This window comes from Doryrhamphus excisus, linkage group LG22 (assembly GCF_037039965.1).
Source record: "Doryrhamphus excisus strain RoL-2023G ecotype Guam linkage group LG22, RoL_Dexc_Guam_v1.1, whole genome shotgun sequence".
Lineage (NCBI taxonomy): Eukaryota > Metazoa > Chordata > Actinopteri > Syngnathiformes > Syngnathidae > Doryrhamphus > Doryrhamphus excisus.
In genome coordinates this window covers 1,520,764-1,540,485 of record NC_136378.1, presented here as the reverse complement: position 1 = coordinate 1,540,485, position 19,722 = coordinate 1,520,764, and the positions used below count along the sequence as shown (strand labels likewise).

Sequence of the window (19,722 nt, the reverse complement as noted above, 5' to 3'; positions counted from 1 at the left end):
CTATCCCAGCTGTCTTCGGTCGAGAGGAGGGGGTACATCCTGGACTGGTGGCCAGCCAGTCACGATGTACGACAATGGCTTCGTGAACCAGCAGAGAACGCATACGCAGCGAACATTCACACAGGAGCTGCTGTCGGCCGCAACTCACGCCAATCACTCGCACTCAGAGCTGAAGACGGGTGCTGACTGGGACCAGTTAACCACGCTGAAGGAGATGTTGCGGTACCGTTATTCTCATGTTAAACTGCAAAGCGCTTTAAAGCTGCGATAAAAATCCCTTTTACAGCACTTCTTGTCGACATTTAATCCGTGACTTGGAAGTCTATCTGGCCTATCCGGAATGATTACCTTCAGTCTTGGTGTAGCCATTCCCACCTGATGGATAAGGTTCATTTGAGGAACTCGGAATGCGGGAGAGGAAAAGATTGCGAGCCCACGGTGTGATTTTATGTATTGATTGCCAGCTGCAACCGCTTGCTTTTAGACGGAAACCGTCGGCGCTGCCGAGTGGGAGCCAGGAGCTCAGCGAGGTGGAACACATCTTCTCCCAATCCGATGACCACGCCTTGGGAGCAGACGCCGGGTGGTCTAACAGCCGAGCTAATAGCTAAGCTGCGGCGCTGGGCTCAGATACATTCGCGTCCGGGAAACGTCACGTGCATCGATTGGCTGTTCAATGACGGGTACTATTTCTTCGATGTAATTTTATTTTGAAAGGGGTGACCCCTGAGAGCGAGACGAGAGGAGGTTTGCGTATCAGCTTGCTAATTAACCTAGCATGTTTTTGGAATGTGGGAGGAAACCGGAGTACCCGGAGAAAACCCACGCATGCACGGGGAGAACATGCAAACTCCACACAGAGATGGCCGAGGGTGGGGAAAGACAAAATAAGAAGCCAGAAAGTTACCACTTCCACACAAAATAGGAGAACTCATTCATTCATTTTCTACCGCTTTTTCCTCACGAGGGTCGCAGGGGGTGCTGGAGCCTATCCCAGCTGTCTTCTTCAGGCAAGAGACAGGGTACACCCTAGACTGGTGGCCAGCCAATCACAGGGCACATATAGACAAACAACCATTCACACTCACATTCATACCTATGGACAATTTGGAGTCGCTAATTAACCTAGCATGTTTTTTTTGGAATGTGGGAGAAAACCGGAGTATCCGGAGAAAACCCACGCATGCACGGGGAGAACATGCAAACTCCACACAGAGATGGCCGAGGGTGGGGAAAGACAAAATAAGAAGCCAAAAAGTTACCACTTCCACACAAAATAGGAGGAGAACTCATTCATTAATTAATTTTCTACCGCTTATCCTCACGAGGGTTGCAGGGGGTGCTGGAGCCTATCCCAGCTGTCTTCTTCACGGGGAGAACATGCAAACTCCACACAAATGATCAACTGATTACCTTGGCCTGGGAGTTGAGCATCCCCAGCTCCAACTCATTGCCGTGCTGATGTCTGCCCATCTTGCACATCCCTATAAGGCAGGACTTCAAACGCAGGACCAGGTAGTAGAAGGACTTGGGGCTGGGGACCAGGTTGAAGGGGGCGGGTAACGTGCGGCCCTCGTCGAAGTAGGAGAGCCACAGTTTGGCCCGAGCAAACTTCCACTCCACGTCGGCGTCCTCCTAGAGAGATAAAAGGTGAATGCAGGTGAAGATCTAAGTGGAGCACGTTGGGTAGATGTGGCTCTTCTCCAACTGGGATTCATTTGAACCCATTTCTACCGAACCACTGGAATCAGGTCCTAAAGGAAGCCAGGTGACCATCCTCCCAGTAGCACTTCCTCGCTCGCTCTCCTTCCAACGTGAGCAGAAGTCATTCCGAAGCATGATCACTAATCACATGCCGGAACCAGCACATGCAAACGAGCGATGGTCTATGCTAATGAGTGGCCATCAAACCACATCTGTGGGTGTCCGTGCTATGTTCCTCGTCATTAAATCCGTGCTTGCTAAGCTTCGGGAAAAAACCATAAACACTCAATAACTTCCAAATAACACTGGATGTCGTTACTGCGACTTTAAGTCTAAAAATAGCATCATCCGATGATTAGCAACTGTAGCCCCTACAATGTTAAGGCAGTCACGCTAAGAAGCAACCTTCAAATAAGAATTAATTCCTTGGCGACTATTCTTTTATTCATTCATTTTCTACCGCTTATCCTCACAAGGGTTGCAGGGGTGCTGGAGCCTATCCCAGCTGTCATTTTCTACCGCTTATCCTCACGAGGGTCGTGGGGGTGCTGGAGCCTATCACAGCTGTCATTTTCTGCCACTTATCCTCACAAGGGTGGTGGGGGTGCTGGAGCCTATCCCAGCTGTCATTTTTACCGCTTATCCCCATGAGGGTCGCCGGAGTGCTGGTGCCTATCCCAGCTGTCATTTTCTGCCACTTATCCTCACAAGGGTCGTGGGGGTGCTGGAGCCTATCACAGCTGTCATTTTCTGCCACTTATCCTCACAAGGGTCGTGGGGGTGCTGGAGCCTATCCCAGCTGTCATTTTTACCGCTTATCCCCATGAGGGTCGCCGGAGTGCTGGTGCCTATCCCAGCTGTCATTTTCTACCACTTATCCTCACGAGGGTCGCGGGGGTGCTGGAGCCTATCCCAACTGTCATTTTCTACCGCTTATCCTCACGAGAGTCGCGGGGGTGCTGGGGCCTATCCCAACTGTCATTTTCTACCGCTTATCCTCACGAGGGTCACAAGGGTGCTGGAGCCTATCCCAACTGTCATTTTGTACGGCTTATCCTCACAAGGGTCAGGGGGTGCTGGAGCCTATCCCAACTGTCATTTTCTACCGCGTATCCTCACGAGGGTCGCTGGAGCCTATCCCAGTTATCATTTTCGACCGCTTATCCTCACGAGGGTCGCTGGAGCCTATCCCAGCTGTCATTTTCTACCGCTTATCCTCACAAGGGTCGCGGGGGTGCTGGAGCCTAAATTGTCTATAGGTATGAATGCGAGTGTTAGCGGTTGGCCTCTCGCCCAAAGACAGCTGGGATAGGCTCCAGCATACCCGGGATCATAATGAGGATAAGCGACATAGAAAATGTATGTATGGATGGAAGTATTAAGAGGAGCATAGGGTTGCTATTTCATGTGTAGAGGGCTCTAATAATAATAATAATATATTTGATTTGCATAGCTCTTTTCTGAGTACTAAAAGACGCTTTACAGTAAAGAAAAAATAAATAAAAAATAGAGTTGAGTAAATATAAAAAATAGTGTGATAATAATATATAATAGCATTAAAAAACATATTTAGAATGTTGTAACTACATTAATAATAAAAAAAAATAAAGGAATCCTTCTTTGTGGAAATGGCCTGATCACGGTCGGGTTGGGCCCCAGTTGGCGGCAATAAATGAGTTATTAATAATGTAAGTCGTCATTTTACCTCAATCTCCTGGTAGGAGCTGTTGATCATGGCGATGAGCATGTTGAGAAGAACCACCACCATGGTGACGTTGTAGACGCCATACAGCACGTAGCCGATGTTCTCGATGAACTTGTGATCGTACTTCAGCACCACTGAGATGACTTCTGACAGCCCAAAGATGGACCAGAAGAGAGTCTTGAAACTTTCCTCCACCCTGGAATGTGAGAGGAACGGAAGTGGTGACCAACACGGAATCTTATCCAGTCTTCTTGTGTGTTTGGATTTTTTTTGGGACTTTTTTTCTTTTCCTGCCAAATCCAACAATTTTCAACAACATCACGGTTGGTTGCTTGGTAAAGTTCATTTATTTAATTTGCCCTCAGCTCTTCCTCGTTTATTGTTTAAGGCCGGTGGGGGGAAAAGGAGGAAACATGGGTCTCAACTAGGGATCGACCGGAAACCGGAATACCCGGAGAAAACCCACGCATTCACGGGGAGAACATGCAAACTCCACACAGAGATGACCAAGAGTGAGGAAAGACAAAATAAGAAGCCAAAAAGTTACCACTTCCACACAAAATAGGAGGAGAACTCATTCATTCATTCATTTTCTACCGCCTTTCCTTACGAGGGTTGCGGGGATGCTGGAGCCTATCCCAGCTGTCTTCGGGCGAGAGGCGGGGTACACCCCGGACCGGTGGCCAGCCAATCACAGGGCACATATAGACAAACAACCATTCACACTCACATTCATACCTATGGACAATTTGGAGTCGCTAATTAACCTAGCATGCTTTTGGAATGTGGGAGGAAATTTGTACGAGGGTGGAATTGAATTTGGGTCACTTAGCTGTGAGGTCTGTGTGCTAACCACTCGACCGCCGTGCAGCCTTTTGGACATGTGAAACGGCAAATTGTATTATGGGATGTATTGCATGTGGGGCTTCACTTGGTTCTCTCTTTGTGATCTTCATATCTGAGGGCCACGACATATTTTTGACGTAGGATTTGGCGCTACAAAAATAAACAGAATTGAAATAAAATGTAATAATTCGAATATAAAAAAAAAGCTGCTGGCCGAAAATGGCTCCCAGACGGCATTTTGGATACGGAAAAGGTAGAAACGAAGCGATATACGAGCTTCAAACTGGACTACGTCCAACATGCAGAGTCTGTGTGCAGCGGCACAAATCCCGACGGTGACACGCTCCAAACATATCCACCAACATGGCGCTGGGAATCTATTTTGAACCAAAAAGCGTCAGGTCGGGGGCAGGTGCAACATATTGCAGTGACATAAGGCAGCGCTAATAAAATGCACCCCCAGTCAACAACATCGGTCTGGTTTTCATCGCGGTGTATTCGGGATCTATCCAAAAGCTTCCTCGCTATTCCCATCTGCGCCAGGACCGCTGAGCAAGGTGATTTTGATGGACTTTGCCTTGAAAGCCTGTTATTTAGAGCTTTTTTTCCCGCCTTTGAAATAACCTCTCATGTCTTATCCGCAGTCGCTCCTTAAAACGCTCCATTTTCCCGAGTTCTGAAATGCAACTTATTAAACACAAAGGCTAATTAACATGCCGTGATGATAATTGATCCCAGTTATCTTTCCAGCCAAATGATTCCGACTCTTCCGATGCAACACATGCGGATTCCATGTTTCGTGCAAACACAGCAGTGAATGCTAGGAATAACGATGATGGGCTATGTTCCGGGCGATATCCGTGTGCCATAAAAAAGCAGCACTCCGGTGGACAAATGGGCAATTAGAAAAACCACAAAGGCCGTTCAAGTGTGGTTCATTTGTTCACCTTCACAGACTGTTAGTTCTTATGTACGCTCCATACAGGATGGCCACATCAGCTTGGCTTTTCTTACATATACTGTATATATATAGCTCACCACAGGGTGCTTATTTTTTGCCGAAACAGAGATTGTAGTTAAGGAAAAATGCACTCGGAAAATATAATACACTCACTGGAATATTGGACGTCTTATATTCATTCATTCATTTTCTACTGCTTATCCTTGTGAGGGTCGCGGGGGTGCTGGAGCCTATCCCAGTTGTCATTTTCTACCGCTTATCCTCACGAGGGTTGCAGGGGTGCTGGAGCCTATTCCAGCTGTCATTTTCTACCGCTTATCCTCACGAGGGTCGCAGGGGTGCTGGAGCCTATCCTAGTTGTCATTTCCTACCGCACTGGAATATTGGACGTCTTATATTCATTCATTCATTTTCTACTGCTTATCCTCATGAGGGTCGCGGGGGTGCTGGAGCCTATCCCAGTTGTCATTTTCTACCGCTTATCCTCACGAGGGTCGCAGGGGTGCTGGAGCCTATCCCAGTTGTCATTTTCTACCGCTTATCCTCACGAGGGTTGCAGGGGTGCTGGAGCCTATCCCAGCTGTAATTTTCTACCGCTTATTCTCACGAGGGTCGCAGGGGTGCTGGAGCCTATCCTAGTTGTCATTTCCTACCGCACTGGAATATTGGATGTCTTATATTCATTCATTCATTTTCTACTGCTTATCCTCATGAGGGTCGCAGGGGTGCTGGAGCCTATCCCAGCTGTCATTTTCTACCGCTTATTCTTACGAGGGTGGCAGGGGTGCTGGAGTCTATCCCGGCTTTCATTTTCTACCGCTTATCCTCACGAGGGTGGCGGGGGTGCTGGAGCCTATCCCAGCTGTCATTTTCTACCGCTTATTCTTACGAGGGTGGCAGGGGTGCTGGAGTCTATCCCGGCTTTCATTTTCTACCGCTTATCCTCACGAGGGTGGCGGGGGTGCTGGAGCCTATCCCAGTTGTCATTTTCTACCGCTTATCCTCACAAGGGTTGCGGGGGTGCTGGAGCCTATCCCAGCTGTCTTTTTTTACCGCTCATTCTTACGAGGGTGGCAGGGGTGCTGGAGCCTATCCCAGCTGTCTTTTTTTACCGCTCATTCTTACGAGGGTGGCAGGGGTGCTGGAGCCTATCCCAGCTGTCATTTTCTACCACTTATTCCTACGAGGGTGGCGGGGGTGCTGGAGCCTATCCCAGTTGTCATTTTCTACCGCTTATCCTCATGAGGGTGGCGGGGGTGCTGGAGCCTATCCCAGTTGTCATTTTCTACCGCTTATCCTCATGAGGGTGGCGGGGGTGCTGGAGCCTATCCCAGTTGTCATTTTCTACCGCTTATCCTCACGAGGGTCACAGGGGTGCTGGAGCCTATCCCAACTGTCATGTTCTACCGCTTATCCTCACTAGGGTCACCGGAGTGCTGGAGCCTATCCCAGCTGTCATTTTCTACCGCTTATCCTCACAAGGGTCACTGGAGCCTATCCCAGCTGTCATTTTCTACCGCTTATCATGAGGGTGGCGTGGGTGCTGGAGCCTATCCCAACGGTCATTTTCTACCGCTTATCACGAGGGTGGCGTGGGTGCTGGGGCCTATCCCAGCTGTCATTTTCTACCACTTATCCTTACAAAAGTGGTGGGGGTGCTGGAGCCTATCCCAGCTGTCTTCAAGCTAGAGGCGAGGTCCACCCTGGACTGGTGGCCAGCCAATCACAGGGCACATATAGACAAACAACCATTCATGCAAACTCCACACAGATGGCCGAGGATGGGATTGAACTCGGGTCTTTTAGCTGTGAGGTCGGCGCTAACCACTTGTCCACCGTGCAACTGTATAACCTCAGAGACATTCAGCGTATGAAATATATAATATCTGTGTAATTGTTCTTTGCTCATGCCAGGTAATATAGAAATGATGCTTTATTAAATCCCGGAATGTCAAAGATAACAGACAGTCATTGGCTGGAATTCAAACTGCGGTTTGAATGTGTTAAGCACATTTATCATAATTCATGTGGTGGGACAAGGCTTCACGCGGGGTCCAAATATGACACAAAGAAGTCCGGGTTGTAAAACCTGTGGTTGTCATGGTTACACGGGTCTGACCGTGTATGCCTGCGCCCCATTATGTCGCCTGTTGGGAGCCGCCACTCTTAATAAGAGATAATAGCACATCGTCCATCTCTGTCTGCACGTGGTCGGCGCCCCCGCTGCTTGACTGATACTTGTACCGTGATGTCATCATAACATACGCACCCCCCCACCCCCACCCCCACCCCCACCCGTGGTCCATGTAGATATCGGAGTCTAATGTTCCACCAAAGTGTGTGTGAGTCACCTCGGCTCTGCAGGAGCAGTTGAAACCTAATCACAGACGGGGCCCGAATCAACCTGGTACCCTTGGGGACCTGCTTTCTGTACCTCTTGATCTACGCTTTAGCTCACACCCCGCCATTGTCTTTGCTACCATTTTACTCACACACACACACACACACACAGCAGCGTCTTCATTATAATCCCATTGCTTTAGCTTTTATATCTTTCATGCAATCACCCCCCCCCCTACCCCCCCCCCCCCACATCTTGCTTCCCGGCAGCTTTCTGCCATTACTTGTACCCCCTTCATCTTCCCCTTTGAATTATACATTGTTGCTTTATTTGCATCCCCCTGTTATATATATTTTTCATTTTTTTAATACGTTTTTATAGCTCAGAGTTTGCAAAGACATTGCCGCTCTTTAATATTTAGCCTTTAGCAAATATAAAATATTATATATAATAATATTGAATGGATTTCTTCATCGTCATATCTTCTTTTCTCCTACGGCAAATATTGGTGGATCTATATGAAGTATTCATTTGAAATGAACTGTCTTTTATAGCAGGGGGGAGAGGGGGGTGTGGGGGGGCACACTGTGCTTTTAATGTTTGTTATCAAACAAATGTATTGATTTGATTTTTGTATTTTAATTTTTATAATAATAATAATAATTATTATTATTATAATAACTATAATATACATTTATATATATATATATTTAACTATATATAAATATAATAATAACCCCGTGCACGCGTGGGTTTTTTACGGGTACTCCGGTTTCCTCCCACATTCCAAAAAAAACATGCTAGGTTAATTAGCGACTCCAAATTGTCCATGGGTATGAATGTGAGTGTGAATGGTTGTTTGTCTATATGTGCCCTGTGATTGGCTGGCCACCAGTCCAGGGTGTACCCAGACAGCTGGGATAGGCTCCAGCACCCCCAGCGACCCTCGTGAGGATAAGCGGTAGAAAATGAATGAATGAATGAGGTCTCCTCCTATTTTGTGTGGAAGTGGTAACTTTTTGGCTACTTATTTTGTCTTTCCCCACCCTCGGCCATCTCTTTGTGGAGTTTGCATGTTTTCCCCGTGCATGCGTGGGTTTTCTCCGGGTACTCCGGTTTCCTCCCACATTCCAAAAAAAACATGCTAGGTTAATTAGCGACTCCAAATTGTCCATAGGTATGAATGTGAGTGTGAATGGTTGTTTGTCTATATGTGCCCTGTGATTGGCTGGCCACCAGTCCAGGGTGTACCCAGACAACTGGGATAGGCTCCAGCACCCCCAGCGACCATCATGAGGATAAGCGGTAGAAAATTAATAAATGAATGAGTTCTCCTATTTTGTGTGGAAGTGGTAACTTTTTGGCTTCTTATTTTGTCTTTCCCCACCCTCGGCCATCTCTGTGTGGAGTTTTAAACCATCGCCTTGTTTGCACACCAACATCATCACAATGATGACGGCGGATGCCGGAAAAGAGCAGCAAGGGGTGTCATCTGGTACATGAATATGCGATGACGATGACGCAGCGACCCCACCAAGGAATGAAGCCCGGTGCAATTACGGCACGGACACCCTTCCACCTGAGCCAGCGGTGCCTCAGGTTAGATTCCCAGTGATGCGTTAACAGAGTTGACGCCATATTTTTTCCAACCCTGCCGGAGTCAACTTCTCCTTCAGGATCCGAATTCAATGGAATATAATGAAAGATTTTCAAAAACCATGGGCCACATCTGGACTTGGTGGGGTTGCAATCTGATCCGAAACTAATTCCCAACACTTGGACTGAAAAACAAACAAAAGATACCAGATTCCATCTGTAATCATGACTGCAAATGCACAAATTCGGGAGCAGCGGAATCTCTAAAGTGGAATGGCCTTCGTTGACAGAGCGTGAATAACGACCGGCGTACTTTGTGTGGCTTTTATGTTTGACAATAAAATGTGTTTAAGTGCTTTTGACAACTGTTATTCCTGCCGCTGTGATGCCACACACTTCTGCGGTTCTCTTTGATTCCTGGCCAGGGTTTGCATCAGGACCGGCATCCGGACCGGGATCAGGACCGGCATCCGGCATGTATTTATGCATCTGCAGTGCTATAGCTAGCGAGCGCCTCCAGTCCCTGCAGCATGAGAATTGCGCAATGTGATGTAAGCGATGAATAATAAGCGTGTGAAGGTGATCAGGTGCTGTTATAATCAAGTCTACAGGGCTCTAATAAAGGTAAAATGTTTTACGATAAAAACGTTCCATTTCTTAACATTGTGCAAATTCATTTATCACGATTTGGTCAGGAACCAAATGATGGACGACTGTGAATACCAAAGGCAAAACTTGGAAAGAATTCCAAGTACACAAAATACACAAGTACACAAAATCTACACTGCAATCAATCAATGATATAATAATCATTATTATATTATTAATTAGCCTATTATTATTACTATCATGATTATTCTTCTTCTGATTATTACTACTACTACTACTAATAGTAGGCTAGTATTAGCCTGCTTATTGGCTTGCTTATTAGCCTGCTTTTGCCCTATTTTATGAAATTTGTCAAAGATATTTTCTGTAAAAAAAAAAAATCAATAAAAAAAAATAAAAAAATTTTAAATTCATAAAAAATATCCAAAAAATACCAAAAAAAAAATCAATGAATGAAAAATAAATCAATAATTTTTTTTAAAAATCAATAAAAATTCTAAAAATTATGTAGGGGGACTTCAGAACATTTTAAAGCCTGCGTTTGCCCTATTATATGAAATTTGCAAGATATTTTATTTGTAAAAAAAAAAATCAATAAAAATTTAAAAAAATCAATAAAAAATATAAAAATTATGTAGGAGGACTTAAGAACATTTTAGGGTCCGAAGCCCCCCTAAAATAGGCCTAATGACGCCACTGACGCTGATGGGCTTTTTTGTAAAAAAAAAAAAAAAAAATCAATAAAAATATCAAATTATTTAGGGGGCTTAAGAACATTTTAGGGGCTGAAGCTCCCCTAAAATAGGCCTAATGACGCCACTGATGTTGACGTTTTTTTTTGTAAAAAAAAAAAAAAAAAAAATTTCAATAAAAAATATCAAATTATTGAGGGGGCTTAAGAACATTTTAGGGGCTGAAGCTCCCCTAAAATAGGCATAATGACTCCACTGATGTTGACGGGTTTTTTTTGTAAAAAAAAAAAAAAAATTCAATAACAAAAAATCAAATTATTTATGGGGGTTTAAGAACATTTTAGGGGGACCTAAAATAAAATCCATATCCCCTCTTTCCACTTCTATCAGTGATATGGTTTTCCTTCTGTGGCGTGATGGTACCACCGTGTGTATACCCAATACTCTGGCATGCAGTACTGTCCGTTCATCGTCGTAGTAGTGAAAAGGTTGTACTACCGTGTACTACCTACTGCATCCTGCTAGCAACTCTTTCTAATACTTTTGGTTATGCAGCCACATGAGAGTGGCAATGTACCTAAAGTTTGGCTGCCGAGCGTGGCTTGGCATATTAATAGACAAATCATGAAAAATGCATGAGAACCAAGGATGTTTTTGTTGCATTTTCCTCGTCATTTTTTTTTTTTTTTTACGGTCTATTGTGTCTTCGTCACAAGGGTGTCTCCTGTCCTCTGTCTTTGCATTCCCACTGGCAGACGCTGAGCACCGACGCCCCTTCAAAGCTAATAAAATGTCCTCTCAGATATCATCTGAACCCCCTTCTTTTGCTCCCTCGCTCACCAGGATCCCCGTCTCGCTACCACGCTCCAACTCGGGTTAGACCTTCTGTCACGCTTCCTTTATTTTACTTCCTTCACAATGTCAGCCTCTCACTCGGCGCTTTTGACTTCATATTCTGGCCAACATCCTCACTGCTGAGGCGCCGTAACCGTAGCTTTCCTACCATCAGGATCACGTATCAACCTGAAGGTGCGTTTAGTGACCATTAATTGACTGACAATTGTAATTAAAACCATCACAATTGGGATGTTCTGAACTCCTGTTTTAATGCCAGTGTGATATTGAGGAGGATGAGTTGGAGTGTGAATGGTTGTTTGTCTATATGTGCCCTGTGATTGGCTGGCCACCAGTCCAGGGTGGACCCCGCCTCTCGCCTGAAGAAGACAGCTGGGATAGGCTCCAGCATCCCCCGCGACCCTCGTGAGGATAAGCGGTAGAAAATGAATAAATGAATGAGTTCTCCTCCTATTTTGTGTGGAAGTGGTAACTTTTGGGCTTCTTATTTTGTCTTTCCCCAACCTCGGCCATCTCTGTGTGGAGTTTGCATGTTCTCCCCGTGCATGCGTGGGTTTTTTTTTCCGGGTACTCTGGTTTCCTCCCACATTCCAAAAACATGCTAGGTTAATTAGCGACTCCAAATTGTCCATAGGTATGAATGTGAGTGTGAATGGTTGTTTGTCTATATGTGCCCTGGGATTGGCTGGCCACCAGTCCAGGGTGTACCCCACCTCTCGCCTGAAGAAGACAGCTGGGATAGGCTCCAGCATTGCCCGCGACCCTCGTGAGGATAAGCGGTAGAAAATGAATAAATGAATGAGTTCTCCTCCTATTTTGTGTGGAAGTGGTAACTTTTGGGCTTCTTATTTTGTCTTTCCCCAACCTCGGCCATCTCTGTGTGGAGTTTGCATGTTCTCCCTGTGCATGCGTGGGTTTTTTTTTCCGGGTACTCCGGTTTCCTCCCACATTCCAAAAACATGCTAGGTTAATTAGCGTCTCCAAATTGTCCATAGGTATGAATGTGAGTGTGAATGGTTGTTTGTCTATATGTGCCCTGTGATTGGCTGGCCACCAGTCCAGGGTGTACCCCGCCTCTCGCCCGAGGACAGCTGGGATAGGCTCCAGCGAGATAAGTGGTAGAAAATTGCAGCAAGTGTTGCCCCCAGTAATGGGTGATTATAAAAATGGGTAAAAATGAATATTTTTTTCACCGTTTTCAAAGTAAAAGGCAAGCTTTAACAGACTGTGTCCAAGCGTCTTGTTTGCCGCACAGTCAGCTTGACCTTCTCTGATTCTCCTCCCCCCATTTTCCCCTCCTTTGTTTTTGCACCCTGGCATCTCTCCCGCAATTTTTCCTGAATAAACCGCAGTGTTCCCAACGCCCTCCGCTCGGCATCTGCATCCCTCCCGCGGTTCTCTTTCTGTCTTCCGTTCCCTTCGTTTCCCATTGTCCCCTTCTTCTGCATGCAGGAGTTGATCCCCCTTCTTTTGTTGCTTTGCAGTCTCCCCATGATTGCTATTGATGCATTCACTTTCATTCGGCCATTTTTATCAATAATAATTCTGCTTTTCCGAGGTCCTGGAGGTGTTTCCTTCAAAATATGCACAGCTTCCACCCTTTGTAGATGTCCTTTGCTCGGCAAAGTACCGCCGCGCACCGTTGACCAGAACACGGAGACACGCGTGTCCACGGCGGAGTCAGTGCTGTCCAAATTTGATTCCCGATAAGAGTGTGAATGTGTGCGGAATGAAAGTGTACGTGCGTATTTGTTTGAACACCTGTGTTAGATTATTCCGAGCTAAGATTGTATTTGCACATATGGGAATCCACTAATTGGGCACAATATTAGCTATCTAATGAGGTCTGATACCCAAGCTGTATCAACCGTGCTCATGATTGTTTGACTGACACTGTCAGAGAGCTGGCAGTTTCACATTATTTTTTAATTAAAAATATTAGTTTACCATCCTGGTTGGCGTTTGTCGCATTCAATTGCGTCAATCATATTTTGAATGTGTAGCGTATCAGTTTGTGTTTGCCTTTTTATACAAAAATGCTGTTTTTATCTCGGGCGTGTTGTGGTTGAGTTACTGGAGGCGGAAACAATGGCCAGTTGCACCCTAAAGTGGACATTGATTGGCTGTCTGTTGGGGCTTGTTAAGGATAAGCTGATAGGCTGCCATTGTAGCTGGGAAGGCAAGGCGAGGAGCGGGGAATGGGCGGGGATTCAATCTTTCCATTTTATTTAAATCTATTATGGGATGCATTCAATTGTAATCTGATACATGTTCAAATGAAATAAAACCATTACCATTACCATTACCATTACCATTACCAATTAACAGCATGTTTTTGGAATGTGGGAGGAAATCGGAGTACAAATAAAAATAAATTAAAATAGTAGTAAAAAAATAATAATTTAAATTTAAATTAATTAAAATATTTAATTAAAATGAAAAAAATTAAAAATTAAAAAGTTATAAAATAAAAAAAAGGGGTAGGATTTAATAAGCTTTGCTTCTTCCTACTCCTTTTGGACATGTGGAACTGGGAACCGATTATGGGACAAAAAAAAAAATTATAATACAAAAATGAAAAAAATTAAACTATATTAGGAAAGCAGGAAGTGAACAAATGTAACAGTTACTGATTGTAAAAGTACCCGATGGAGGGGTAGGATTTAATAAGCTTTGCTTCTTCCTACTCCTTTTGGACATGTGGAACTGGGAACTGATTATGGGATGCACGCAGTTGTACCATGTGACACACGGATATCTTTACACGGTTGATTTTTTAGCGACATGTCAGGGCCTCGCTGTGATTGGCGTTTGTGTGTGAGCGAGAAGGTGCTATCCTATAATACCACACGCCTCGCTCTAACCTCCCACCCTAAATCTCCCGGCCCAAATGGCTCCTCTTGGGGTATCATTACCACTTCCACCTGCCGCCCGCATCAAACACGTGCGCCTCGGAAGACGGCTCGAGTCGCGCAGCAGCACGTATCTAACTCGACACTGCGAGAACATACACTCATGAAGAGACGGGTAATTAGGAACAAGTAAAGTACTAGACGTGGGGCCATTACACCCACAGGAAGTGAAACAATGAGAGCTTGATCTCTCTGGAGATGAAACAGCTTCTATTCTGTTATCAAGATGTTTTACAAGATGTGACAGGTTCTTCTACAAAAATACATCCAACCACACTTTTGTTGGTGGACTTTGCTTTGGACAAAAAGCTGAAGGTTCATGCACGTTCCAGAAATGAAGGAACGTGTCCCACTACTTGAAGAGGGTGAACTTGCAAATAGCAAGAATAAATAATAATAATAAATATTAAAGGACCACCTCCGTGAAAGCTTCACTCCATACCAAGTATGACTTCTTGCTAAAACAGAATGTAAGAAGCAGATCTTGCATTGAAGGTCAGCCCACGTCAAGGCTTCCAGGCTGGGACCAAAAGCAACACTGACCCCTGGTGGCCAATGTCATACCAACAACCTGCTTCCCATCTCCAGAAGGAAATTTATATTAAATTTGTCAGAGATTTTTTTTTGTAAAAAAAACCCAAAAATCAATAAAAAAAATACAAAAAAAAAATGAAAAAATAAAAAAAAATCATTACATTTTTTAAAAAAGCAATAAAAATTACAAAAATTATGCAGGGGGACTTAAGAACATTTTAGGGCCTTGCCCTATTATATGAAATTGGTCAGAGAATTAAAAAAAAAATCAATTAAAAAAATACCAAAAAATCAATTTTAAAAAATCAATTAAAAATTTTAAAAAATCAATAAAAATTATAAACATTTTGTAGGGGTACTTAAGAACATTTTAGAGCCTGCTTTTGTCCTATTATATGAAATTTGTCAGAGATTTTTTTGTAAAAAAAAAAATCAATGAAAAAATACCAAAAAAAATGAATGAAAATAAATCAATACAAATTTTTAAAAAATTATAAAAATGATGTAGGGGGACTTCAGAACATTTTAAAGCCTGATTTTGCCCTATTATATGAAATTTGTCAGCGATTTTTTGTAAAAAAAAATCAATAAAAAAAAAAAAAATCAATAAAATGTTTTAAAAATCAACAAAAAATATAAAAATTATGTAGGAGGACTTAAGAACATTTTAGGTCGCTAACATCCAAAGAGTATGAAGAATGAAGGAAGCATAAGAGCTGGATCCTCCTCTCGTTGTGCGAGCGGCAGCTCACCAGGGTTTGATATGGATTTCCCAATCCCATCTCCAGAGTCCGGGTTGGTGTCTCGTCGTCTTCAGCCACTAGCATGTGCTAAATTGCGCTTGATTAATGAGCGCCCTCACAGGAGAATGATCATTTTCAAGACGGGAATATTTTTCAGCCATCTGTCGACCTTCCTCTCCATTCCAGCTGCTGTCTGTCTGCTCATCTCGCAGCCCGGATCTTTGGATCCGTGTGAGCAGCCAAGCAGAACTTCCTGTGAGATGTGTGTGTGTGTGTGTGTGTGTGTGTATTGCGGCTCGGCACGTGGATTTGCTCTAAACGCACACGAGTGGAGTCCTTGCACTGTCGCTCCAAATCTACAGTCAAGTTAATCTTAGTCCTCCGATGGCGGTGCTGCTCACGCAGAAAGACACATACGCTGACATCAGCAGCATTTCTGCAAACATGCGCTTAAAAAAAATGTGCTAAGTCGGGGGTCTCCAACTTTCACCAACAGTGGAAATATTGGAGACATAACTAGTGGGTCGGGACCCAAAAGTGGGTCACGGTGTCCTTCAACACATTCCGGTTTAAACATCGCTCCTTCACTCAACTGCATTTTTTTTAAAAATGTATCCAATAATAAATGATCACAGTTTCGTGGTTGGAATATTGTGTATTATTCGTCCAAAAATATTAAAATACAAGTCAGATGTGGTATTCTGGTCACTAGGGGGTCAGTAATGTGTGACCTTGAGTAGTCCTCACGTTCTCCTCCCAGTCCACGGCAAAGTCCAAAGTTTTGGCTTCTTATTTTGTCCTCCTTCCGCCCCCCCCACTTGAAACCCTTTCTTAGGTTTACAATAAAAGTATTAATTTTGCACAATGTGGTGTAAACAATGAAAAATAGGGGTATAGACGTGACTATAGGGGTGCTATTTCATGTCTACAGGGCTCTAAGAATGATACAAGCCATATTTAAACAGGTTTTCTATGCTTTAACTAGAAAATATTCCAAAATATAAATATTATATTTATTGATAAATGTTATAAGAATTATTTTATATTTATCATTAATTATTATTAATAATAATTAATTAATTATTATTAACAATTATTAATTAATTATTATTATTTATAAATTTATTTATAATGGTCATCAATTATTATGATTTATAATTATTAATAAATTATTATTATTTACAATTATATTTAAATTCGGGTCAGGAAGCAATTAACCACAATAAACAAGAGATGCGCTAATGTGATGACCTGATGTCCATGAATGCACCTCGTAATCTTGCTACCACAACCAGTACCAAGTCTATGGGAAACTGAAAAAGGGGGGGGGGGGCATCGAGTGGAGACTTAACACGACACACAGCTGCAGATGTCTGCTGGAGAAGAGCGCGCCATTACGAGTGTACCGCCTCTCGCCCCCCGGCGCTCACACATGAAATAAACGTACTCACGTGGTGAAGGCGGGGTTGTACTTGGCTCCCAGGTAGTAGGAGTACAAGTTGAACATGCCGATCATGAAGGCCACAAACACCATGATGAAGATCACCATGAACTTGAAGATATCCTTGACCGTGCGCCCCAGCGAGATCTGCAGGGGACCAAAGCTCTCATTGGCTGGGAGGATGTAGGCGATGCGTGAGAAGCTCAGGACCACCGCGATGGCGTACAGGCCCTCCGAGATGATCTGGGGGTCTGACGGGCGCCACTTGTTCCTGGCTGAGAAAAAGATGGAGGGGGGGGGGCATCAGGTGTTTTATCTAAACCAGGAAATAAAGTGCCGAATCAGGCTTTTTTTTTTTTTTTTCAGCTTGGAGATGAATGCTAACGTACATTTCTGACGCAAGGAAGTAAATAAATGCTGTGATAGGAGGGGGGGGGGTAAAGCGAGGTTGAGGATGACAAGAGAGTTGGAGATTAAGGAGAGCGAGCGGCGGAGTGACAGGGGATGGATGTGAGATCTGTGGGAAGCAAGACAAGGGATGAAAAGATCCAGAGTCTGAGGAGCACGAAGAGCCCAGATAGGAAGGAAAAAATAATAAGCTGGCGGTAAATAAAAAGTAAATAAAGCCGAGGAAAACAAATCTTCTGGATGGAAATATCCATTTGGAACTTGAAAAGATAGATGGAGAGTGGGTGGGTGGGTAGTTTGGGTGGGTGAGTGGGTGGCTAATGTATCAATATCTATTTGCTGTGTACTAATGTGTTGTGACACAGTCAGGCCACTAGATGACAGCACTGATGAAGGTTCCTTCAGCTACCAAAGTAGATGTTAAGTTCCTATAATATAGTTTGTTGTTGATGTTTTTTTTTTAATGGGAATATTGGGAATTTTCAGTTGCTCAGAATGAATATATTGGCCGTATTTCCTGCCGATGACTATATTTTATGTTGAAATGAATTTGTCCCTGTCAGTCAAGATCAGCAACAGCAACAGTTAAATATATCAAATTAATGGTTTGGTGATCACAGGGTTGCAGGTTTGATGCCCTTTATGGACCCGGACTACCAAAAAAAAAGCCAAAATTTACAGATTATAGACGCAAATGTTTGCTGGAGGAATACCAGTTTGCTCCTGAACATTAGGAATATTATTTTTTAAAAGATTTTTTTTCCACGGACAACCAAGCATCCACATGAACCTAATGTTTATATTTTAAAGCCAGAAAACACACAGAGTATCCACAGGGAGTGCACGCAAATCTACGACCTGATTGGGGGTGCTAAACAACATTTGTTGCCAGATGTATCATTTTTTTATTTTAGTTTATATTGTATATTTATTGATATTTAATTTATTTATATTTAATTCATGTATTTTTCTAATGACTCACACATGATATTATATTATAAATAAATTTTTTAATTAATATATTAAGAATAATATTATTATTAATAAAAATAAAATGAAAATAAAATTAAAATTAAATAAATAAATAAAATGAAAAAGAATTAGATACTTTTTTGGCTTGATTTGCATGTAAATTCGGTCGTTTTTAAATGTCTAAACTACAGAAACAACATTTGTTGCCAGATGTATCTTTTTTTTATTTTAGTTTTATTTGTGTATTTATTTATATTTAATTTATTTATATTTAATTCATGTATTTTTCTAATGACTCAAACATATTATATTGGAAATAAATGTAAAAATAAAATATTATTATTCATATAATTATTAATATATTAAGAATAATATTATTATGAATAAAAATAAAATAAAAATAAAATTAGATACTTTTTTTGGCTTGATTTGCATGTAAATTCGGTCGTTTTTAAATGTCTAAACCACAGAAAAAGAAAGCTGCATTTTCTTGAATTACGTTTAATAATCTCATACATGGGTTATATTTCATGGAAAAAAATCTTAAAGGCAAAATTAATAAGATTTTATGACTATATTTAATCTGGCAGTGTGGTCTGTGATTGACTGGTGACCAGTCTGTGTCTCGCCCCAATCAGGGACGGGCCCCAGCCCCAGCCCCAGCCCCAGCTCCTGCTGTGACCCCAATAAAGACAATCAGTACCAAAACGGACAGATACATGAAAATGTGCAATTGAATTTTCCTCTTGTGCTCCAATCTTTGGCAAATATGGCACAAAACCACAGAGAGCAATCATCCAAAGTGCCGTAATAGTCCTCCAAAGCTCGTGTGGGAACCCGAAATGTGTTGTTATTTTCCCGTGAAAAGGCAATAAGAACCGACCGCTCACCAAACGTGAAGTAGGCCACCTCGTCAGGCAGCGAGGCGTTGCTGAGGTCTTCATCAGGAACGTGCATGTCCACATACTGCTGGGCTTTGGACGCCTTCAGGAACGCCATGAAGCGCGCGGTGAAGGACGCCACAAAGATGGACAGCATCCCGAAGTCCAGGACGTTCCACAGGTGCATGATGTACTCTCTGGGCCCGTCGCTCCAGATCTCCTTGCACTCCGACCAAATCATGCCTGCGGATGACAAAGCAGAAGACAAACACATGTCAGTGATGAACTTGATCATGGGTGAAGAACCACTCAGAGTTCAACACTTAAAAAAAAAGAGGCACAAGTTCGAATCCCTCATTAAAAATCCGAGTCTGAGCCAAAACAAGAAGAAAATTGCTGAGCAAAGCTGTGCAGCCATCAGTGTAATCTCTGGAACAATTACTGGGCCTTGTAAGCAAGCTGCTGGAATTACAATGACCCTGTTCCGACAAAACCCCCCGACCACTTATTGCGCTCATGCAC

The 19,722-nt window shown here is 43.3% G+C and overlaps 1 protein-coding gene across 3 annotated transcripts in view; it reads right to left on the bottom strand.

The window, feature by feature from the left end:
- trpc7b (transient receptor potential cation channel, subfamily C, member 7b) overlaps window positions 1-19,722 on the bottom strand; it is a 61,907-nt gene that overhangs the window by 7,820 nt on the left and 34,365 nt on the right. For all 3 annotated transcript variants that reach the window (XM_078788265.1, XM_078788264.1, XM_058063262.2), the window contains 4 exons: window positions 19,210-19,443; window positions 16,950-17,214; window positions 3,410-3,605; window positions 1,414-1,635 (listed from right to left, as the gene is read on the bottom strand). In XM_078788265.1, the coding sequence (XP_078644391.1) occupies window positions 1,414-1,635; window positions 3,410-3,605; window positions 16,950-17,214; window positions 19,210-19,443 (917 nt within the window). The remainder of the gene's footprint in view (window positions 1-1,413; window positions 1,636-3,409; window positions 3,606-16,949; window positions 17,215-19,209; window positions 19,444-19,722) is intronic.